The sequence below is a fragment of the Podarcis pityusensis genome, assembly GCF_964106645.2.
Source record: "Podarcis pityusensis genome assembly, chromosome: 2".
NCBI lineage: Eukaryota > Metazoa > Chordata > Lepidosauria > Squamata > Lacertidae > Podarcis > Podarcis pityusensis.
This window is the reverse complement of record NC_138029.1, coordinates 93,312,911-93,337,688: the sequence shown is the minus strand read 5'-3', so window position 1 is coordinate 93,337,688 and position 24,778 is coordinate 93,312,911. Positions and strand designations below refer to the sequence as shown.

The following is a 24,778-nucleotide window of genomic DNA, read 5'->3' as shown; positions in this document are numbered from 1 at the left end:
TGACTGGGATTGGCTTTGCAACTGAATTAATGTCCTGCATTAATTTAGCTGTTAGAGAGAACACACATCTAGCTGTGCTGGGAGCAAGAAAATGAAACTTTGAAACCTAATTGTAATAGCTGAGGCATCAAAAACTAGTAAAACAATTATTTCCTGTCATTCCTCCCCCTCTCATCTTCTCCAACATCTTTTCATGGTCTATGCAGTCTCTATCGCCTTTACAGGTGGGTAACCACTCACTATTGCCGCAAGGAAGGAATTTGATACATCACCAAAAAATGTTAATATATATAGAAGCAAAGTTAAAAAATAATTGCTATAATTTTAATAGAAATACAATGTATCTTGCCATAGTGAAGAAGACTTTGAGTAGGTAGCCTGTGTGCCTGTTCAGTCTGCTGTCTAGGTGCTCTGTTCAAGGCCCCCCTCTCCCTTCTCATGTTTCTTTATCTTTAATTTAGATTTAAACCAGACAGCACACTTTTTTTGTTTAGGCTCACTACAAAATTTGTATGGTAGTTTCCAAAGGGTGATGCTTGGGGAATGCTCTTCAGGCCCATGGTACCCCAGATCGGATGGGAGGTTGCTTGCTCTTCATGGGGTTACACTCCCTTTGAAGGAATGGGTACATAGCATAGCTTGGGGCTTCTTCTGGATGCTTTGCAGCCGCTTGAGGCTCCGGTGGCCTCAGTGGCGCAGACTGCCTCCCATCAACTTCAGCTGGTGGCCTCTGTCTGGACAGGGATAGCCTAACATCTGTTGCCTATGCTCTGAAACTGTTGTAACAGAGACATGCAGAGGGTGAGAAGAGAAGTGGGGTTACACTAGCCCTAATGTAGCCGAGTAAGTAATCCAGTAAGTTTACAAGGTTTGGTTGTGGCGGCTTTGCCGTCCCCCCCACCACCACCACCACACACACAAAAAATGGCCACCACAAATCCTACACACTGCCTCTCAATTTGCACCAAAGGAAAAATGTGACCTTCTTCTCTCCTCCCGGCCTAAGTTCAACACATGCAGACCCAAGTGCTCAGTAGACTTTTCTGAAGATGCCTTATTCTTCCACTTTAAAATTTGTTTGTGTGTGTGTGTGTGTGTGTGTGTGTGTGTTTAAAAACCCTTTTTACTTTTGGTTGGGATGAGACACACTGTTGCTATGCTTAAAATGTACGGTGTTTTCCTACACATACGCAGTTTTCTACAGGTAGCTCTCAAATGCCTTCACTGTACTCTTCTCAGCACCTGCAGTAAATATTCTTAGAAATCCGAGGTAATTTTAATTGTAGAATCACAGAAATGTAGAGTTGAAAAAGGGTCCCCAGGGTCATCTAGTCCAACCCCCTGCAGGGCAGGCATCTCAACGCACAGTCCCCCATCCAATTTGAAATCAACCCTGCTTAGCAAATGTGACAGCAGTTTTATTGCTGCTTTGAAATGTTTTAAAATACAGCTATGATTTTTTTTTATGTTCTTTTATCGTTTTATCTTTTTGCAAACCCGCTTTGAGCGTTTTGTTTTTGTTTTGTTTTACAATCAAGCGGTGTGCACATTTTACAAAATAACTAAGTAGAATGCCTTCCTGCAACTTAGCCCGCAAGCGATATTCCATGCGCGACTCTCAACTCAAGTCTTTGGCTCTTTCTTCCAGAGACGCTTCCGGCGTCCATCTCCAGCTTGTCCTTCATTGGTGGCTTGGCCTTTCATTGAACGAAGCCTTGCTCAGAGCTGACCAATCCTAAGAGAGCAAGGGCGGGGGAAAGAATAGGGTTAAAAGAAAAAGAAAAAGCCCCGGCCGTATTGGCTCTTCGGATTGACCCTTAGAGGCGAAGTATGGACCTGAGTGGAGGGCTGGAGAACTTCCCCGTGGCTGTGTGGCCGCGGCTGGAGGAGCCGCCGGCGTTCCAGGTGAGAGCGGCGACCCTTGAAACGGAAGGGCGGGGGACCGAGAGGGCGAAGCCAGTTTCAGCAGCTGTGCGAAAGCTGGTGGGGAACGGCGGCCTTCTCTCTCTCTCTCTCTCTCTCTCTCTCTCTCTCTCTCTCTCTCTCCCTCTCTCTGTCTCTCGCAAAGGTCGCTGGGAATTGTAGTTCTTTCCGGGTCTGCCACTTACCTCTGGTTAGGAGAATTTCTCCAGGTCTCTCAATACAGAGGTGGAGAACCGCTGGTTCTTCTAACCGCTGCTCCTTCGGGGAGAGAGTTTACAGGGGATTAAATGATGAGGGTGGCCGAGCTGCGTATGCCACACTGAGTTCCTTTGGAGAAAAGGGGGGTTGTATATTATTATTATTATTATTATTATTATTATTAGTGCTTTTTTCTAAAAAAAATGTTTAGGGGTATGCTTCCCCCCAGAAAAAAGCACTGATTATTATTATTCACTTACACAGATGTACTTGGAAGTGTTGCATAGGATTGGGCTGCGCATGTACGGGTGTTGTACCTGCAATGTTTGGGACTGAAGCCCACGTAATATATCACCCATCACTGCAAGAATAGTTTCGTGCAATTTCATTTAATCGGTTTATTGCATTTGCATGCCCTCTTTCCCCCCACCTCCAAACAAGCTCAAGGTGGCACACGTGGCTCTTGTGCTCTCCCATCCACCCTCCCCATTTAATCCCCCACAACAACCTTGCAATGTGAAACAAAATAATAATAATAAAAAAAATTCCTTCCAGTAGCACCTTGGGGACCAACTAAGTTTGTTATTGGTATGAGCTTCAATGAGCTTCTGTTGCAGTGTATCTGAAGAAGTGTGCATGCACACGAAAGCTCATACCAATAACAAACCTAGTTGGTCTCTAAGGTGCTACTGGAAGGAATTTTGTTTGTTTGTTTGTTTTGACTATGGCAGACCAACAGCTACCTACCTATAACTTGCAAAGTGAGTTAGGCAGAGACAGAGAGGTCACCCGGGTAACTTTGCGGGTGAGCAGGGGTTTGAACCTTGGTCTTCCAAGTCCTAGTCGAGTGCTCGAACTACTACACCACACATATATTTAGTTAGCACATTTATAACTTGCTTTTCTTCCACCATGGAACTCAAGGCAGTGTGTATTGGGGGGGGGGGCACTGCTTGGTTTCCCACCCAGGCCCTTAGCAGACCCAGACCTGCCTTCAGCAAGGTGTCCACTTCCTGTGGTCTCTCTAAAGTCAAAATTTGTTTTACTTGGAATACTATTCCACCTTAGTCCTAAACATATTAACTTATAGAATCATAGAATGGTAAAGTTGGAAGGGACCCTGATAATCATCTAGCTCAACCACCTTCAATGCAGGAATATGCAGCTGTCCCATATGGGAATAGAACCTGCAACCTTGGTGTTATCAACACCACACTCATAACTGAGCTATCCAGTCGGTCCCAGTTAGAAAGATTCCTGCATCGCAGGGAGTTGGACTTGACCTTCGTAGTCCCTTCCAACTCTGCCATTCTATGATTCTAAGTAGGCCTGAGTGATGTAAGTTTAATTCACTTTGGTACAGTGGTACCTCGGGTTACAGACACTTCAGGTTACAGACTTCGCTAACCCAGAAATAGTACCTCGGGTTAAGAACTTTGCTTCAGGATGAGAACAGAAATCGCGCAGCGGTGGCAGCAGGAGGCCCCATTAGCTAAAGTGGTACCTCAGGTTAAGAACAGTTTCAGGTTAAGAACGGACCTCCAGAACGAATTAAGTTCTTAACCTGAGGTACCACTGTATTGCAATCTCCCCTGTCTTTTGAAAGTATAGATGCCATTGTCTTCTGGCAGGTCTCCTATAACTTTAATCCTCCTGTTAAGGCAGGAGTTCAAAAGTTGAAGGTATTTGCACTGCTATTACCTCCAGGTCAATTTCTAGCTCTTGTGCGTATGCTAAAGCCGCTGGAACCCTTCCAGACACCAGCCCATCATTACGTGGAAAAGCAGGCAGGTTTCCTTTGCTTCCTCCAGTGAGTGCTAAATGACCCTGCACTATCAGTTACATCCATGAGATGTCACTCTTATCTTTGGCAAAACCGTTCCATCTTATTGCTTAAATTATATTAGTGTTCTTTGAAAACGTAATTCACAGGCAAATGTTTAGATTTCCTGTTGCTGTTTGGTTTTAAAGTTTGTTAATATTAGATGTGTTGTTTGTATGAATGCTGACCTTATTATAAATTGATTTTAAAAGGGTTGCAATGACATGTTTTTCCAATACGTGTGTACACTGTGTACCAAATAAAAATATTCTTACATCAGTCGTCAACATGAGATGCTACAAAAAGTGGGTGAACTTTTGAAATGTTTCCTCATTGAAATATAGTTTGAAATTACATAATCTTAAATTTTGGAATAGACATGATACATCAGAAATTTATTCCTCCCAGTCAATTTGTAGTGAAAAATCATTACAAATTTAAATTTGGATTAAATATGGCAGGGAAAGGGGAAAGAAACAAGAGACTTATGGAAATATTTTACTTTTCAACATCAACACAATCCCTTCCAGAATATGTGTCATCTATTTCAGGGATGGGGATACGATGCCCCAGTTCTCTGAACTGTTAAGGTCATAGTGAATCCCGATTCTGTCTTCTGCGGTATTAGCTACCCCAACTACACTCAGCTTTCCTTTGTCTCTGAAAATGAAACCTAAGAGGATATGATCACTTCCTCCCAAGGTTCCCAGTACTTACACTTCGTCAATCAACTCCTCCCTGTTGGTGAGCACCAGGTCCAAGCTAGATGATCCCCTTGTTGCTTCTTCCACCTTCCGGGAAATGAAACTAGCGAAGCTGTGATAAATCAGTATGTACATTATCACAGCCACGGATTGATGAAAATTAAACAGGAAATGCATTAAACTTCAACCATCTCCTTTCTGTATTCTGTCATGTAGAAATAAAGCAAACTTTATTTCACATTCTTCTAATGTTCTTAAAGGATCTATTTGCCATCCCAAACACGCTGAATCATGGCTGGTCCCTTCAGATAAAATTAGAAGCATGAGATTTGTGTGGGCTTGGCAGTGTAATTTTATCCTTGCTTTGGCTAATGAGCTACTTTAAGGGAATTAAATTATTAGTGCATCCTCAGCCATTCCATGTGGACTAGCACCTGCATTGTAAAAATAGATCTCTGCAGAAATCCTCTAGGGAGCAAGGCAAAATCAAAAACGCAAATGCAGAAAAGCATTTAGTTGTGTATGCTTGTAAACATCAGGATGTTTACATTTCATATGTTGATGTGTATTTCAGCAAACATACTGGCAACCTTGAATGGAGAATTCAGCTGTATATGTATTTACCCAAAAGTAAGTCCTGTTGAGCTCAGTGGTGCTTTCTTCTCAGTAGACATGTATAGGAGTATGCACTATTTGTATCATATGATATGGCTGGTTTGTTTTTAATGTAGAAGACACTACACAATGATCTGTTTTCTTTTGCAGTACAGCCCAGATCATGTGGCTGGAGAGGGAGGAGGACCAGACCCATCTGAAGTCTCCCTTAATGGCTGCAGCTGTCACTCCTCTTCCTGTCTTGCCTCCACGTGTTCCTGCCTTCATTATGGGGGAAACTATAACAATCAGTGCATTAACTGTGAAGGAAATGAACTCGATTTTTCGAAGCCTGTTTTTGAATGCAACACTATGTGCCATTGTGGAGAGTTGTGCCAAAACAGGGTGATTCAAAGGGGCTTGCAATTCCGGCTTGAAGTCTTCAAGACTGCCAAGAAAGGATGGGGTCTCCGCAATCTGGAGTTTATACCCAAAGGAAGATTTGTTTGTGAATACGCTGGGGAAATACTCAGCTTCGGAGAAGCATGTAGAAGGATACAATCACAGACATCAAGCGATTCAAATTACATTATAGCAGTAAGAGAACACTTCTGCGATGGACAGATAATGGAGACATTTGTGGATCCCACTTACATTGGTAATGTTGGTAGGTTCCTGAACCATTCCTGTGAACCAAACCTCTTTATGGTCCCTGTCCGAGTAGACTCAATGGTACCTAAATTGCCACTTTTTGCCAACCGTGACATTTGTGCCAATGAAGAACTTTCATATGATTATTCAGGTAGATACCATAATTCCTCGCCTGAGAAAGATCAAGAAGAGCTGCAGCAAGTGAAAGTATCTAAGAAACCCTGTTATTGTGGGGCCAAATTATGTGCAAATTTTTTGCCTTATGATAGTTCATTATTCCACAAAGATGACCTAAGAAGCCGTGCTGTAGAAACACTCTGAAAATAGAACCAGAAGCATGTAGAAGGCATCTGAAGGCAGATCAGTGCATGGAATCAGCATTCCACACAGGTAGATGATGGAGGTGTGTTTCCCTATCTAACATTGCAATGCTGATTGAAGTGGCTGGATATACCTTTTGATGCACATGGAACATGTGACTTCCCAGGCCACTACTAGCTGTCACATTTGACTAATTGCACTCAACCAAAGCTGGATCAAGGCCTCTCTTCCTGAACTAATCCTTTGGGGACTTAATGAACTTTCAAAATATATTACTATGGAATGAATGACTCACCATATTTATATCCAGAACCCAAACCTAGAAATGGGACATGATGATTTCATTGAAACTTGCTTTTGTGTACATGTGATTAGCAGTACATACGTATAACCAGTAATTTTCTGGTCTTGGATTGTACAGCAATAAGTTATTCCCCTTCTATATCTTGTTCTAGTCATAAAAGGATAATGGATGGATGGAGAACCTATGGCCCTCCATAGGTTGCTGGACTGCAACTCCCATGATCCCTGAACATTGACCATGCTCTCTGGGGCTTATGAGTCCAACAATACATGGATGACCACAGGTTTCCAACTCCTTTGGTTAAAACATTAGGGACATAACAAATGAATGCCAGTGTGACTAGATTCTGTCAGAGTAAATTGATTTATTGCTCAGATAAGCCTGAGGTCCGGCACACTTCCCTTGTGCAAGCCTCTGCATTCCAATGTCCACATATCTGAGCATAGCAGAGTTTCGACAGCGGCAAGAGAAAGACTGCAAAAAAACTCCAGTGCCTTCTTCAGTGTGCTTAAATAAAGTCCACTCAGGATCTTAGCAGCTAAAAGCAGTTTTATTTACAGCAGACTATCCATTGTCTATCACAGCGAACAGCATCGCGAAAACACGTCCTCTCTCCTCAAAAGCGAAAGTAGAGAGAAAGAACAAAGGCTTGAGGCTCTCGGACATGACGAACCTCCCCCCTCCCAACAGTAGGCGGGGCGTACACTCTGAGCTGTTTAACCCTGTAAGCTCAGGTTCTCCTCACAGATTCCTCATCAGACCTAAACTCTATCAATATAAAAAAAAATTATGAAACAGTCTGTGTATACTATTAACCGCTTAACTTAAGCTGCTGTCTCATACCTTTGTAATCTGCCTGGGGTTATCACCAGGCCCTTGCCCCTAAAGGTGACTTGGTAATCTCAAATGACTGTCTAATAGGCAGTCCACTGAGTTCACACCCATCATAATATCAAAATATTTAAATATCCTTTACTTTGTTGATAAAAGCATGGGTGTGGGTTGAGATTTATTATCCATCTGGACCAGAAGGCATCAAGTATATGAGCCAGGTATTTTATTTTATTTAGGCAGCAAAAGCAACTCTGAACATAAACAAGTGAGAATGTGCAGCCATTCAGTAAAGAATAGGAAATAATTCTACTCAATAAACTGGCACAGTATATGACTCCCCTTTCCACTTTTCCCCCTGCCCTTTTTTACTGACTTGTTTAATTGTCCTCAACAGATATTCTCCACTGATCACATTTTCTGAGTCTTCCCACCACTCCATCTTGCTCTCTTTGTTGCACTTCTACAGTCCTGTTTTCAGAAACACATACTGCCCTTGCTTTTTCTTGTCTCTGTTGCAGTCAAGTCAACATAAATTATACCTAGTGATTATTCTAATAACTCATTCAGTGGGGACTGGAGGCAGAGCTCTGCTTCTGTCTTGACCATTTTCCTGCCTTCTTTGAATCTCACATTCCTTTCCCAGAATGGAAATGTGTCAATCAGTGCCCCAACCTTGCATACCAGTAGAACAAATACCCTGATACTGGTGTTGAATACACAAGAATGTATATTATTATGATTAAAAATGGTTTCCCACCCCTTCAATTTCGGCTCTCTAAGCAAAGAAAGGAAATCACTGTATGCAATAGCACTGCTGCACAGTTATTTTTAGGAAGTGAAATATTCATATATATGAAGCCTTATTTCTGTGATCATTCAAGCCTGCCTTCAGTAAAAGCCAAGGGGCCTGTTTTCCTATTTTGTGAATTTTTCAGTTTGACTTGGAAGCAGCAACAAGCTGAATGTGGCCCTGTCTTGCTAAATGCAAGGAGCTTCTTTTAATGAGATTCAGAAGCAATACAAACACAAGTGAGTGAGAAGATTAAAGATTTTATTCTAAACAGCAAACATTACCAAGCAAGCACTTCAATCTGCCACTGGGAAGCCCTCAAGAAGTGGCAAAGTGACCCCCAGGTAGCCTTCAGTTTTTGCACGACCCTCTGGCCATCAGTTCATGCACGAGCTTCTCAGAACTATGCCCCAAAACTATCTAATTTATAGATAGCTAACTTGCTAGCCCACGTGCCTTGCCCAACTAGCTAGTGCAGATTATTAATTAGCTAGTCCCCTCTTCCAATACCACATGTTCTTCCAAACAATGTCTAACATCAAAGAAGGTATCCTGCGTTACCACTTCTTCCTTCCACCAGATTATACATTAAAGGCTGATCTCAGCCACCAAATAACTTTAACAAGAGATAGGGGACATAAACAGAGGCAGGAAGAGATGACCATGTCAGATCACTAAACTCAAAATACAAATATATTTGTATACAACCCCCCGCCCCCATCCATATAGCCATCTGTTAGCACGTCTAGTTATTCCTGAGACTGAGATACGGTTTATTATAAGGCATTAAATGGCAGATACAACTGATAGACTACATGGAACTGGCTGAAATGACCGGCAGAATCCGTGACCTGGGAGAAGAGAGGATTGAGGAGGACTGGAAGAAATTTAAGAACTATTTACAAAAGTACTGTAATTTGAGTGAATGCTAAACAAGACGCTAGATCAAAATAACTGAGCACCACTAAATTTAGAAGTTTTTAAGAAAAGAAGTAAGATTGTGAAATTTAGCTCCTTTTGAGAATTATAAGATTATGAAATATAAGGGATATAAGAATTTAAATAAGATGATAAATTGCTGACAAAACGTTACAACGATGAAAGTGGGAGCGGGAGATGTGAGGAAGTCCAAAGAAAATGTGAAAATATGTTAAGATCAATGTTACATTGCTTATTATGTTTATTTTTATTGTAAAACCTAATAAATTGCTTTATTATAAGGCATTAAAAAAGAAATGAATAAAGTATTATACTGTGATGATGTTTAAACCATCTGTGTTTCAAGCCTTAAAGACATGAGCCCTGCTGGATCAGACCAAAGGCCTCCCTCATCTAGTATCCTGGTTCCCACAAAGGCCAAACAAATATCATTGGAAGCCACCAAGCAGGACACTGGGATGATAGCTCTCTTCCGCTGTTTTCCCCAGAAACTGTCAGGAACATTATACTGAGTCAGGCCCTTTCTCCACCTGGCTCTGTATTGTCTACACTGATTGGCAGCAGTTCTTCGGGGTTTCAAATAGGAAACCTCTCTCAGCTCTACATGGAGATGCTGTGGATTGAAATTGGAGCCATTCTGCAAGTAAAGCAGATGCACTGCCTCTGAGCTATGGTAGCGTTACCAGACGTCCCCGTTTCCTGGGGACAGTCCCCGGATTTCATCTAATGTCCCCGGGAAGCATGGCAGCGGCAGCCCAGAGCCAGCCTTGTAGTGTAGTTAGCTCTGGCTAGCTTCAGGAGCTGCCCACTACTGTGGTGCCCGTCATTTTGCCTCGCTGGAAGTCCCCATGTGATGTGTTGCATACAAGACAACATAGGGGGACTCGGAGTAGGGGCTGAAGACACAGTGCTGGGTGCCGTCGGCGGGGTCATTGAGCTCGGTGCGCTGCTGCAACTTGGAGCTCAGCTCGCTGTCAGCACCGCTTCCCAAGGCCATTGGCTTGGGTTCCGGTTCAGCCTCCGGGTGGTGCTTGGGCGGTTGCTCAGCTTTACCATTGTGCTCCTCGACTTGCAAGCGGTGGCTCAGCTTGTTGGCCAGCTCGTCGTTGGCCATCGCGGATGAGAGGTGAGCAGGAGAAGAGCTGATCTAGCCCAAGCGCGCCTCCTCCCGCTCGCTTGCTGCTGGCTTTGCCCTGGACCCGCTGACTGGGCATGCCAAGGCACGGATGGGCGGCCGCTGGGCGATGCCTGGGCAGGAGACGCCCAGGGCAGCAGTAGGAGGAGGGGGTTCTGCTAATGCTTACTCCCACGTAAGCCTGTAGGGGATCACAGTGCAAGGAGGGAGGGAGGGGGGAAGCACAGCTAGCGCTCCAAGAAAGGCTGGGACCCAGAGGAAGGCCGCACAACAGAGGAGACCACAGAAGAGAATATATTGTTTTTTTATTTTTTAAATAACTTTTTTCCTCTTTTAAAAAAAATTTGATTGATTGATTGATTATGTCCCTGGATTCATTGAAATAAATCTGGTAACCTTAAGCTATGGCCCTTACCCGCCAAGAGCCATGCTAATCCTTGCAATGACAAGCATCATAACTAGCTCGGCATCTATCTGACTTTGTAAGATAAGTCTGAACTGTCCCCTTGATCGCATCTCTGCTGCAAAAGCTTGGGTGGGGATATGAGCTTGCCAACCACCCACTTTTACCACCAGGCTGACTCCTGAAGCAAAGCACTCCCACACCAGCAATTCATAACAACTTCATTACCGCAAAAGACCTCGTGTTTCGGTGGATGGAAGTGAAGGTGGAGGTGGGCAGTGGAATCTCATTTTCATCGCAACTCCATATTGTTAGATTTTTTTAGCTGGGAAAATACAGTTCCTCAGCAGCCGAGTTCTGCTCTGGATCAGCTGTGCATTCTAGTTAGTAAAGGAAAGTTCCATAGTCGTTAACTCCATGCTTATACAGAGGAAACAAGGAACAAATTGGGTGGGGGGGATGTTGGGGTAAAGAGAAAAGTTTGTTCTCTTTGAGGATAATGGGTGTTGCTCTCATTTTCGGTCTGCCTGTGACAGGTTTACTTTACCCAGTACACTTTTTTCTTTTTTTCTTTTTTGTGAGACAAGTTTGGGAAACCAACTGGGTCACAGTGGACAGATGAAGATTAGCTAATCTTATCATAACATGACTGCTACCATTGCCTTTTGAGGCGCCACGTAAGCAGTCTGAAATTCAGTGCCCTGTCAGACATTTCCCTTTTCGTTTTATACACCGACATGTGTCCATTGTATTACTTCAAGTATTAGCCACTTTTGGGGAGGAACCACTTCCCCCTTTAAAAATGAATGTTCACTTACAATGTAACACTTCAAACTTTTCCTCTTCCCTTTTTGTGTCAAAATCCACAAGCACAAACAGCTTGCGTCGTTGTTATAAAGGCATTCAGAAGTATTTTATCTGCTTAGATTTCTGATACAGAATTATTATAATTATTACAATTGTGTGTATGGGTGCACATTTATACCTTTAAGAACACAAGAAGAGCTTGCTGGGTCAAACCTTTTAGTCCACTGTCCTGTTCTCACAGGCACCAAACAGATGCCTGTGGGAAGCCAATTCCAAGTGACTGGTGTTCAGAGGCATGCCCCTTCTAATAGTGGAGTTAGCCATTGTTAGCCTTGTCCACGATTTCTTTCTAATCCTTTTTAAAAGCCACCCTAGTTTGTGGGTGGCCCTTCTGTGGGGGTGAGTTCCATAGCTGAACTATGCAGTGTGTAAAGTGATTTATTCTCTCTGTCCTGAATCTTCCGACAAATTGCTCAGCCACAATCAAGAATGGCACGATGGAAGTATTTTTCAGATAGCCTCCCACCCCCACAAAGTGCAGAAACCCAGAAGACGTTCCAAAAACGTGTGTGTAATATGCCAAAGATAATAGGCCAATGTAGCAAAATAAGTTAACATACAGTTAGGCAGGTCTAATGATTATGATGCCTTTTCTGGAAAAACTGGAGCGCCTTAGTAGATGGGAGCATCCCAATGGAGAAATGCAACTTGGCTGCAAATAGTTCTCTCAACTACACCTGCTTTGCGCTTAAGGGCGTAACCTATGACTGCCACTGAAATGAATAATGGTTTTGTGCCAGGACCAGAGCCAAAGCAATTTGTTTCATATAGCATTTGTAGTTGTGGTTTGGATTTCATTTTTTATTGACTGTGCTATTTGTACCTGGCTTGGGATCTCTTCACAGGCAGGAAGAAGAGATCTTTCAAACAAAGAAGTGATATGAGCAGTGCAGTGTGTACTTCACAGATAATGAACGCAGCAAGTGTGATGAGCAGGGAAGGAAAGCAGCAGCAGAGTCAGCTGTAACTCTGCATCATATTCAAGTGTGAGATCAAAAACACCCCCTTTATGAGCTTTGGCTTTAAGCAGCTAAGAGTCAGTAACAAAACTGCAGTTCTTCTGTGGTGTTTACTCCAGGCTTAGTTCTCAGCAATGACGTGAATACACTATTGCCTCTTCTAAACCACCATAGTTTTCCTAAAGTTTCTTTACTTCTGAACCAGTCTTTTAAAAGTGTAAAAAGAGAGCTGCTCTTTCTGAGCACAATTCCAAGTGTTGGTGCTGACTTTTAAAGCCCTAAACGGCCTCGGGCCAGTATACCTGAAGGAGCGTCTCCACCCCGATCATTCTGCCCGAACACTGAGGTCCAGCACTGAAGGCCTTCTGGCGGTTCCCTCACTGCGAGAAGCGAAGTTACAGGAAACCAGGCAGAGGGCCTTCTCGGTAGTGGGCCCGCCCTGTGGAACGCCCTCCCATCAGATGTCAAAGAGATAAACAGCTATCTGACTTTCAGAAGACATCTGAAGGCAGCCCTGTTTAGGGAAGTTTTTAAAGTGTGAAGTTTTATTCTGTTTTTAATGTTCTGTTGAAAGCCGACCAGAGTGGCTGGGGTATGTATAAACAAACATAATAATAATAATAATAATAATAATAATAATAATAATAATAATATCAGTTCAAAGGCCCATCTGATCCATCTTTCTGTTATCCCATTGGCCAAACAGCTGTCTGCAGGAAGCAGCTGTTAAGCCCAACAAAACTTGTGATTCCCAACAGTCATTCAGAAGCTTACTGCCTCCAATACTGGAGATTTGCTGTGACACCTTAATGCTGCCATTCTACTACAGGGCAGCAAGACAAATAGTGCAATGCACTCCTGAGTTCCTCACCTCCATATTCCTTTCCAAACGTAAGGAATATAGCTGTGTCTTTCATCTAAAAATTGCAGAGGTCATCAAATGAAATCTGAGCTAGCGGGGCTGAAAGCTTTCAAAACAGTAAAGTAATTTCATGGCCCTGCTGATATTTAAACATAGTATACCAGGGGGCAGTTCTAGTGGTATCCAAAGATGACAAATCACTTTGTTTATACATATCTAGCTGTTGTTGCTTTTTAATTCCTCCTCTGCAGAAGACTTCCTGTATCAATGAACATAGTTTACTGAAAAACCATATGAAATAATTGACTGCACTATCCTTTAATACCAGGTTTTGATTTGGCCATGCAGAGCTGGCTTTGTTCTATCTACTAAGCAAATTTTTAGCAATCTTTTCTCTGGTATGGACACCAGTCAGAATCAACAGTTAAAGAGGTGCAGTGGAGCTCCTATTTCTACCATCTGGACGACTTGCATATAGGTGCACCTTAGAGTTTGCTCTAAGCATAATAAATCTATTTGGAAAATACAAAATAAATAGTGGAATAATCTTGTGGCAGAGATTCATGAGAAGCAGCTGCAATCTCTCTTATCCCTGCCTCAAAATCGAAATCATAGCCCCTTCTCACAAATCTCTGCTGCAAAACTGTCCCACACTTTCCCATGTATGATCTAAGATTTATCATGCTTAGATAACTGTTGTCCTCCAGATGTTGCTAGACTCCAACTGTTATTGGCCTTTGGCTAATTAAACAATCTATGGCCTTTTAAACTGGGGGTGGGTATGGTTTTTGATTGTTACTATGGTATGTAAAGGTAAAGGTAAAGGGACCTCTGACCATTAGGTCCAGTCGTGACCGACTCTGAGGTTGCGGCGCTCATCTCGCTTTATTGACCGAGGGAGCCAGCGTATAGCTTCTGGGTCATGTGGCCAGCATGACTAAGCTGCTTCTGGCGAACCAGAGCAGCACACGGAAACGCCGTTTACCTTCCCGCCGGAGTGGTACCTATTTATATACTTGCACTTTGACGTGCTTTCAAACTGCTAGGTTGGCAGGAGCAGGGACTGAACAAAGAGAGCTCACCCCATTGCAGGGATTCGAACCGCCGACCTTCTGATCAGCAAGTCCTAGGCTCTGTGGTTTAACCCACAGCACCACCTGCGTCCCATATGGTATGTATTGTTGTGTTTTTATATTGTAAAGCCCCCTGCGATCCTCGGATGAAGGGTGGTAATAATAATAATATCAGTCCGTCTTATGGACAACAGATAGATTATGGGATTTGCACTCCAACATCTGGTTCCTCACCCATGTTTCCACTCATTTATTCCTAGAGTGTGAGCTTATTATTATTTTCCCTACCTTCCACAACCCTCAGTGCTACACTTTTGTCTTCCATAGAATTTATTTTTTTATTGAGGGGGTAAAATAAAAATGGCATTGAAATGCCGTTCATTGCTTATAAATTCTAAGATGCATGGAGGACGACCCAGAGGGATAGACATAGATCAGCACAGCTAGCCACTCAACCAAAAAAATAATGGCCTAGTCAAGGCTTTGGGGTGTTTTTTTTTACCTGCTCAGATGGTTCTTTCATAGCCATTTTCCATAGGCTCTCTTGAGCCTTTTCCATAGGCTCTGTTGAGCTGGGGATAGCTAGTGTAGCAGACTAGAACGAAGAGAGGTTTACAGCAGCAGCTGATTTGCTGTACATTCCTCCCTGTCAAAATAAAAAAATTCCTTCCAGTAGCACCTTAAAGACCAACTAAGTTAGTTCTTGGTATGAGCTTTCGTGTGCATGCACACTTCTTCAGATACACTGAAACAGAAGTTGCCAGATCCTTCTATATAGTGAGAAGGTGGGGAGGGGTATTACTCAGAAGGGTGGTGGGAATGGGTGATTGGCAGATAGCTGAGATGAGCCTGTTGACGACTCTTAACGACTGCAATAGGTCTTACAGGAAAAGGCAAGGGGTGAGAAGGTGAAAAATAGCTAGTCACGTATAATGAGATAAGAATCCAATGTCTCTGTTGAGACCAGGTCTCTCCATGGTTTTAAGTTTGGTAATGAGTTGCAATTCAGCAGCTTCTCTTTCCAGTCTATTTCTGAAACTCCTTTGTAGTAAAACAGCTACTTTGAGATCTTGTATAGAATGTCCTGGGAGATTGAAGTGTTCTCCTACTGGTTTCTCTGTTTTGTGATTCTTGATGTCTGATTTATGTCCGTTTATTCTTTGGCGTAAGGTTTGGCCTGTTTGTCCAATATAGAGAGCTGAAGGACACTGTTGGCATTTGATGGCATACACAATATTAGACGATGAGCAATTAAATAGTCCCGAGATGGTATGTGTGATGTTGTTGGGGCCAGTAATGGTGTTGTCCGGGTGTATGTGGCAGCAAAGTTGGCATCTGGGTTTATTGCAGGCTCTGGTGCCAGTGTCCGTGTTAAGTCTGGTTGTAGTATTATTGTGGGTTAGGAGTTGTTTAAGATTGGGTGGCTGTCTGTAGGCAATGAAAGGTCTTCCTCCCAGAGCTTGAGAAAGAGAACTGTCATTGTCCAGGAGAGGTTGTAGGTCTCTGATGATGCGTTGTTCTCTTTCTCAAGCTCTGGGAGGAAGACCTTTCATTGCCTACAGACAGCCACCCAATCTTAAACAACTCCTAACCCACAATAATACTACAACCAGACTTAACACGGACACTGGCACCAGAGCCTGCAATAAACCCAGATGCCAACTTTGCTGCCACATACACCCGGACAACACCATTACTGGCCCCAACAACATCACACATACCATCTCGGGACTATTTAATTGCTCATCGTCTAATATTGTGTATGCCATCAAATGCCAACAGTGTCCTTCAGCTCTCTATATTGGACAAACAGGCCAAACCTTACGCCAAAGAATAAACGGACATAAATCAGACATCAAGAATCACAAAACAGAGAAACCAGTAGGAGAACACTTCAATCTCCCAGGACATTCTATACAAGATCTCAAAGTAGCTGTTTTACTACAAAGGAGTTTCAGAAATAGACTGGAAAGAGAAGCTGCTGAATTGCAACTCATTACCAAACTTAAAACCATGGAGAGACCTGGTCTCAACAGAGACATTGGATTCTTATCTCATTATACATGACTAGCTATTTTTCACCTTCTCACCCCTTGCCTTTTCCTGTAAGACCTATTGCAGTCGTTAAGAGTCGTCAACAGGCTCATCTCAGCTATCTGCCAATCACCCATTCCCACCACCCTTCTGAGTAATACCCCTCCCCACCTTCTCACTATATAGAAGGATCTGGCAACTTCTGTTTCAGTGTATCTGAAGAAGTGTGCATGCACACGAAAGCTCATACCAAGAACTAACTTAGTTGGTCTTTAAGGTGCTACTGGAAGGAATTTTTTTATTTTGACTATGGCAGACCAACATTCCTCCCTGTGTTAGAACCTAAGGGCGGACTCATTCCTTCGCAGCTGCCAGCACCAGCCACAGGCAGTAGTAGTGTGTGTTTTGGGGTGCTATTGGAGTTACTGCTGCATATGGGGGATGGGGAATGATTGCGCCTTCCTGTTCACCCACATAGACTCGACCTCACCACCCTGCTGGCCCAACCGTGTCCAGGTAAGTGTCAGCAGGGTGCACCACTACTGGCCACAGGAGTCTGCCAAGTCCTGCTCCCTGCTGGGCTAGCTCAATATATTTTGCTGCCTGAGGCAAAGGAGAAGATGGTACCCTCGCCCAATCCACATACAGAATTCAAACAGATCAGCATGCTGATGTGACGTGGGTGATCCTCCATTGTACCTGAGGGCAGCTAGTTAGCTCAGGAACTGTAGAGCAGGCTAGCTCAGGGGGAAAGAATGGCAAGCTGCTGTGGTCCCCAGCATCAGCTGTCTGTCTCATGGCCAAGTTAGCCCTGGGTCCCTTCCTTAGTACAGTGGTACCTCGGGTTACATACGCTTCAGGTTACAGACTCCGCTAACCCAGAAATATTACCTCAGGTTAAGAACTTTGCTTCAGGATGAGAACAGAAATCGTGCAGCAGCAGTGGGAGGCCCCATTAGCTAAAGTGGTGCTTCAGGTTAAGAACAGTTTCAGGTTAAGAACGGACCTCCGGAACAAATTAAGTACGTAACCAGAGGTACCACTGTATCAGAATGCAAGTTTGCAACCTTAGGATACACCAACAACCACAGAACGGAAAAAAGGATGAATTACCTACCCTTAACAAGAAGATTTTCAAAAAGTTCATTACTCAGATGTAAAATGTGACAAATGTCTTCTAGAATATTCTCTAAGCAGTATCTAGGTGAATGAAGTGTCTTTGTTCATTCCATCCCCACCAGTCTGTCCCTCCTAATTGGTCCCTAGATGTTGGACTACAACTCCCATGATCCACTTCCAGCTTAGTCAATGATCAGAGAAGATGGGAGTTATAGTCCATCAACATCTGTAGACCCTAGGCTGAAGAACAGCCCTGACTTACCAGGTGCTGCCACAAACTAGGAGTTCTCTTCTCTGACTGTAAGATCAACAAATGCTGAGGGACTAACTTGGTTTCCTTACCTACAGTTTCATTCTATTAAACATACCATTTTTCAAGAGATGAAGGTTGCAGTCCTATATTCACCTTAGGGTAAGCCAGTTTCCAATGTAAAATACAGGCTTTCTGTGTAAAACTGGAGCTGGGAGTTCCAGGATGCCAGAGAATCAGCTATCTTGCACGCCTCTGCTCACCCAATACTTACCATTACCAGTACCTCTTTAAAAGCAAGATTGCAAGCAAGATCGGTTGACAGGCACCAGAGCAAGAGAGAGATGTCATGCTTACCAAATGCATAGCTCTACAGGCATGAAATCACAAGCTACTGGTTCAGATGCCATCCATTTCACTTGTGTTCTGATTTTACAGATGAGTGGGTAGATCCAAGAGCAAGGCTTTTCAGACTTGTTAATAAATATATTCAAGAGGCTTTAGTCCCATACAAGAGATTTGTTCAGCCATATGTCAGGAGCTTGAAGGGAACATTTTGTTTTGTTTCATACTGGTGGAATATTAAACAGCAGAAAGTACCAGGAAACCAATGCTTTGAACTATCTATAAATGTTCTAAAGTAGGATTTAGTGACAACTGCATTTCTTTCAGCACCCCTACTTCCCAACTAATCTTTCAAAATTAGATTTATTTGAAGAATTAATATTCTGCTCTGTTAAAAATATATATCTTCATAGTCTTGAATTCTACTAATTGTAGGGATTGAGCACAAAAAGGCACATAAAATTCTATTTAAGATTAGATTTAGATTAAATCTAAGATTGGACGTTTCAAAATACTTATATTGACTTGGGTTCTGCTTGTGCATAAACACACATAAACACACACCTGCTTTGATTGTCCCCCGTCAAGAATCAGAAAACCAGGAAACCATGTCTTAACACAAACCAGGGATCATGTATTGTTGCTCCTTAACAAGTCACAAGAAGCCATGGCTTGTTGTTGGTTTGCTGATGGTGGCTTGTTCAGGAGCAGCAAACCAAGAATGCTGGTTTGGATGTACTACAAAGCCAAGGCTTCCTGGTTTGCTCATCTCACTCACAACCAGAGGGGGAGAGAAACAGAAGCAATCAAGTACACTGTTCATTCCTGCTAACCCAAGATAGGCAGAAAATCTGCATTATCATGGCATACAAAGGAACCAAGGTGAGAAAAGAATCCCTGTTTAAGGGTCTCTTACACCTAAATGATTTGCATATTAAATAGTCAGATTGAGCCACATCTGTGCTATCACAACTGGGAAATTACTTGCATAGTGCAGTAGTGCCCCCTCCACATCGTTGCCATTATGCTGGTACATTGTAGACATCTGTGGTCTAAGCCACAGAGCCTAGGGCTTGCCGATTGGAAGGTCGGCAGCTTGAATCCCCACGGCGGGGTGAGCTCCTGTTGTTCTGTTCCAGCTCCTGCCAACCTAGCAGTTCAAAAGCATGTCAAAGTCCAAGTAGATAAATAGGTACCGCTCCGGCAGGTAGGTAAATGGCAATTCCGCACACTGCTCTGGTTCGTCAGAAGCGGCTTAGTTATTTATGGGCATACACAAGTAATTGCTAGATACACCAGCAGGAAAGACCAAGGAATGGTTTTAAGCTTGTAGATATGTTTTGGGTTAACTGAGACAGGTTGCAGGTTGGGGGTGTAGTGCAAAGGATCACTCTGTGCCACTGGAGAAGCAGGAATTGTAATTTTATACTGAAATCCTATTCATACTTGAGAGCAAGCCCCACTGAACATAGTGAGACTTATTTCTGAGTAAGCATGCACAGGATCAAGCGGTTTTCTCAGATTTCAGGGTGTAGCTGAATGAACTTGAAGGATGGGAGTCAAGGTTCTACTTACCTAGTGGCTTCTCAGTTACTGCCGCACGAATCAGGGTTCATAACTGGAGAACTGCACTGGGGCACACTTCCCAACACAACTTGCCTACTGCAGTGTTATGCCACAGCACAAACAGGAAAGCCTTTGATGATAACTTTAGACAGCAAACTTGTGCAATCAAAGGCTACGGGATGATGCAACAGCTGAGCACTTTCCGTTATGATCAAAACAACTCCCTCTCACATAATCTAACACAACAACAAAATCCCCATCTCCATCTTTCCACGTCTCCAAATCTTGCTGGGCACTTCTTCCCTAGTAGAACACAGGGCAATTTGCTAAATTCACAGCTGGACTGACAACAATTACTTAGGACAGGAAATGCCACAAACGCTGAATAGCTAAGCAAGCAAAACATTAGCCCAATGCAAGAATCACAACTGGGAACAGAGTGTTTAATTAGAAGCCATGATTTATTTATTTTGATTTTGTATTTTTAAAAGAAAATTGCAGGACCAGGAAGAAAAAGGGGAAACACTTTTCTTGCCCAAAGAAACATGGAAAACAAAGCACATTGCTTGATCCAGGCAACAATCTTGACTGCGTTGTCAACCTTTAAATGTATTTGCTAGAAAGCTGAAGATGGGTGAAACTGCTCAATAATTACCAATGGATTTCAATATGAGATCCAGTATAGTGAAGAAATCCCTGAGCATTATAGTGGCAGGAATGAGTGCTGGACATGTTCAAACTTCTATGCTAAACTTCTGACATGAACTTCTTAATGCTTTTCTTAACAAGACAATTAGATACAGAAGTCTGCTACAAATTTCTCAGTGTCTATTTGTGGTAAAGGTTTGCTTCATATTCTGTGCATTTTGTGAAAACTGGCATCTGAAGATGTCGTTGTGGGTAGCTGGTGGCTTTAGTGATGATTAATATGAGGTATAAAGCAGTGCCACTCTTGCAAAAAGTCATCTGTTGCAACACAAGCTCATGCTACTCTTATCTGCTTAATAAGCTTCTCTGCTAACAATGTAGTCTAGACAGTACCAGATAGTCAAAGCTATTTCTTCTTCAGTTTTCCAGCACTTTGCTGTAACTTGCCCCACTGTCAGCAAAACAAATACAGGGCTGGCCCTACCATTAGGCAGAATGAGGCTGTGGTGATTGTTAATCCTTCTAGCACTTTAACATCCTTGTCTCATTCACCCCAGTGAATTTTTTTCTTACTTCCATTTTACACATGGAAACCAAGGCCAAAACTATCCAAGTGTTTGCTGTTGATTAACTTAGTTCGTCTCAGTTTTGTGCTATTTACAAGGCCACACCATGTGCAGGTATATACAAGCTAATACTGGCAGTTTCCATTACACACGTCACTTTGATGGTTTGGGTTGGTTATTCTGCCAAGGTCAAAATCTGTACATTTACTACCCAGAACTCCACCCTAAATGGTTTTACAGTGAAAATGTCTCTGTGGCATCCAGTTCTATTGTATCAAAACACCAAACAGCTACAATATCCTTCTTTGGAAGAAGAATGGAAAACAGTAGAATAGATAGGCAAAAATGAATATGCTACTCAAATTAAATGAATTTAAAACCATGTATTTTACAACATCATGAAATGTGAGAAGCTTACAACACACCAGCTTGCTTAGCATTAACAGATGCTTAATTCATATGATTAGAAACATTTTAAGTCAAAGGTGGGGAACTTGTGGCCCACCAGATGGACCCCCAGCAGCCAATGGTCAGGCATGACAGAAGTTAGAATTCAACAACAGCTGAAGTGCCATAGGTTCTCTATCCCTTAGCAGTAATGGCATTTCAGGGGTTAACAACATGGTGCCCACCAGATGTGCTTATGACTCCAACTCCCATCAGCCCCATGGCCAATGGTCATGAATGTCAGGAGTTATAATCCAGAAACATCTGGAAGGCACTTCACTGGTTATGCCTGATTTACTGTATTTCTTACCCATCATAAGGTTCCTGAGTAGGTTACAACTACCTGTATATAAAATGCAGAATCAAAATAAGTTAAAAGTTAAAACCATTTACAACCAGAAGACTAGCGTGTATACACACACACACACACACACACACACACACTTTATAGTGACTAGAAACAAGACAGAAATTTTAAATTCTTACAGCAAAACGTTTTGGCTTCCACCTTTATCAGTTGTTCTCAGACCGAGTGACATCAAAGATATTAGCTAACTGCTTCAAAATTCTATAGCTAGGTCTCAATATTAGCACATTTAAGCCTCACAACTTACTTTCATCATCATTTTCCCTATCATTATTTTTTATGTATTTCCCCCCCAAAAGGGCCATTGACTAGAGAAGGAACTTTTTGCAAAAGGAGTATCCTTAGTATAAGTCAATGATGTGCAAAAGTTCAATGGCAGTTTGGTAGAAAATATCCAAAGACACCTAGAGAGCCCAGGTTTCCCATCTCTGATGTACACTGTTTCTGATTTTCACCCTGCCCCTCCTCATTCCACACACCAACACTTTCATTCAACCAACAATCACATTTGGTCCAGAAATGCCAACATTACTCCTAACTAAATGTATATAGGTTTCATTCCTTAGTGAAAGTGCCATAGATTTGGCAACAATGATAAACTGGAAACATTAAATGCATTGTTTGTGCACATTTTTCTAATTTGGGTCATTTGTAGCTCCTATAAGGATTCTACACACTCTATGAAAACATATTTGCAACTAATTAAAACTGTATACACTGATGCCTGCATATTTAGGACTGTAATCCATGAAGCTATTTAAACAAAAGTTGATTCCAATATTGCAGGAAGTTGGCCACTGGAGGCCATATCTGGTATTGGGGGGCCACTTGGAAGCCACACACTGAATTATTAAAAGAAATAAAGCAGCATTTCACTTCCTGCTTTTGTAAATCCATCTCCTAGTTGAAGCCAATTGCCTCTAAACATTTCTTTTCCTTATTAAGAGAGAACCCCCTCAATTCATGGCCATAATTCTTCTCAGTTCTCAGACGTAAAACAATCAAAGTTATTACTCCATACATCAGTGCTAGATTTCCGGAAACACAAATGGAAATCCAGCCCGTTTCCCCCCTCCCGCCAAGGTTCATTAAAGCAGAAAGTTCAGCATTTCAGTTTTCATCTTTCCAAGCAAGACATCCTTCACTGAGCCACGGTCCTTCTCTTTCTTAAGCGCTTCTTGCCTCGGGTGAGATCTTTCGGTCCTCCACAGCTGCCAGCCAGCCTTTGTCACTTTAAGTAGTCAGGCAGAGTGTCGGCAGCGCAGCGGAACCCCAGGTTCGAAGCAGAGCTGTCAGGGGTGTTTTGGCTTCGGGCTGTGCATCGATACCTATAGCAGTAGGACTGAGAGGGACAATAGCGACATTACCACGGGTGTCAATTCAAGTGTGCCAATTCATTAGCTGAACATGGCAAAGTAGCTCTGCACTGGGGAGATCCTATATCAGCAACAAGGAACATGTGCGGTAGCCCCCTCCCCCAAAAAATATTAGTGCCTGCCTGAAACGAAAAATCATAAACTAGATAAATTAGCCCGTCTGCTAAAGGGATGGTCTTGACAGCCTGCCTCTTTAGGATGAGAAGAAAAATGGTTAGCTTTCCTCCTGTGCAATACTGATGTAAAGGCTTGGCACCAGTTTCACATTTCATGGCTTTTTCACTCAGGCAAACACTACTGGAGCTCAACTCCAACAAGCAAAACAATACCTTCTGACTTTAAGAACATCCTCCAACTCTACAATTTTATGGTTCTATTTTGGAAATGGTTCCAGATCATCCAGTACCCTGACTCTCAAGTAGTCACAGATTGGACCCCTTCACTTCTTCTGCCATAGGAGACTATCAAACCTGTAACGTTTTCCTAGGTGTATGATTCCCCTTGCCTAGCAGCATCTGTGGGAAGACGTAGTCAAGCCAGGGCTGCTTTTCATGCGTCTCTTGGCGCGTGATCTGAAACCCCTTTAGTACTCAGGGGTCTTGGTGCCAATGTTTTACCACCTTTGAATGAGCCTCTAAGAAGAATTGTCCCTTTTTCTCCACTTTAGCTTCTTTTAAAATCCTCCTCCACACTTTTTGCCCTTTTTTAAAAAAAAATATTCTGTCATGGACTGCGCCTCCCTAGCAATCGTTTCAATCTCCTTGGGGAGGCCTGCCTTATCTTTTGAGAAGTGCAGCTGTAAGAGAATGATAGGAATTTTGTTGCCATAGTGATCTCAGCCCCTTGTAATCCTTTAGCATATCTGCTGCGGCGATATGTAAGGCAGCAGTATCTGTGTGATACAGTGATATATTTAGAGATGGGGAAGTGGTAACAGAGAAATGCTGTTGGTGTCCATACCTGATGTCCACAACCACATACCTAGTAGAGATTCTGGGGTCATGGGGTCTATCATTCATATATATATATATATATATATATATATATATATACACACACACACACACACACACCCTCTAATACAGCTAATAGGACACAAATTTTCGTTCCATAATCTTGCAATTGCCTCTTATCCCTATTATCTGAAAACTTTCCAAATTGCATCCAAATGGATTTGAACTAGGGAAAAAAACCCTCTTATGCTTACAGAGGGCATAGTTTCAATATTTGTTACCTGCTCACCCCCAATCCACTGTAGCCATCCAAAAGATGTGTGGCTGAGAGTTGGAGGGACCCTCTAGAACAGTTTGGGAAATGATACTGAAGGTAGTCGGAGCGACTGGCAAAATGCTTTTCACTAGTGCAAAGCACCCATTGGATACAACCCATTAACGCGAAATAAATCCCAATATTTTATTTACATATTTATTAAAACACATTAAAGTTGGCAGTTTCAACAAGTTGGAGTGTATTTATCTGAGAATACTTCCAACACACCTGTAAGTGTATCTGTAACCCTACTGTAGGTATGTGCTTTAAGCATTTGCAAGGCTGGCTCAGCATGTACAGATCCACTGAAATCAACTAATTTGGACTTTAATAGATAGCTGTGAGCACTGGCTACAGGTTGCACAAGGGAGAAAACCTTAGTTCATGGGGCAAAACTCAACCACCTATTATA

General features: G+C 42.6%; 2 protein-coding genes and 1 long non-coding RNA gene across 4 annotated transcripts in view; 1 reads left to right on the top strand and 2 right to left on the bottom strand.

Moving 5' to 3' along the window:
- Positions 1-1,486: 1,486 nt before the first annotated feature.
- Positions 1,487-5,215, bottom strand: LOC308471673. Its single transcript, XR_013983058.1, has 3 exons — positions 4,661-5,215; positions 2,109-2,250; positions 1,487-1,735 (listed from the first exon to the last, which is right to left on the bottom strand). It is a non-coding gene; the product is annotated as an uncharacterized lncRNA (long non-coding RNA).
- LOC308471636 (histone-lysine N-methyltransferase SETMAR) lies at positions 1,729-7,685 on the top strand. The gene is made up of 2 exons (XM_080995903.1): positions 1,729-1,905; positions 5,413-7,685. Exons 1-2 carry the CDS (start codon positions 1,831-1,833, stop codon positions 6,211-6,213), a joined length of 876 nt encoding a protein of 291 aa, XP_080852029.1. The 5' UTR covers positions 1,729-1,830; the 3' UTR covers positions 6,214-7,685.
- Positions 7,686-10,503: 2,818 nt separating this feature from the next.
- Positions 10,504-24,778, bottom strand: part of SUMF1 (sulfatase modifying factor 1) — an 87,231-nt gene continuing 72,956 nt past the window's right edge. The window contains exon 9 of one of the 2 annotated variants that reach the window (XM_080995858.1): positions 10,504-11,038. In XM_080995858.1, coding sequence (XP_080851984.1) covers positions 11,003-11,038 — 36 coding nt within the window. In that variant the 3' untranslated portion in view covers positions 10,504-11,002. Of the gene's footprint in view, positions 11,039-20,135; positions 23,064-24,778 lie in introns of those variants that run through there. The other variant, XM_080995857.1, reaches the window with a different exon arrangement.

What these genes read in the sequence shown, in the direction of transcription:
- LOC308471636 (XM_080995903.1), top strand. Translation starts at nt 1,831, where the DNA reads ATGGACCTGAGTGGAGGGCTGGAGAACTTCCCCGTGGCTGTGTGGCCG. An exon ending in AGGAGCCGCCGGCGTTCCAG is followed by an intron (nt 1,906 to 5,412) that starts GTGAGAGCGGCG and finishes TTTCTTTTGCAG; the next exon opens with TACAGCCCAGATCATGTGGC.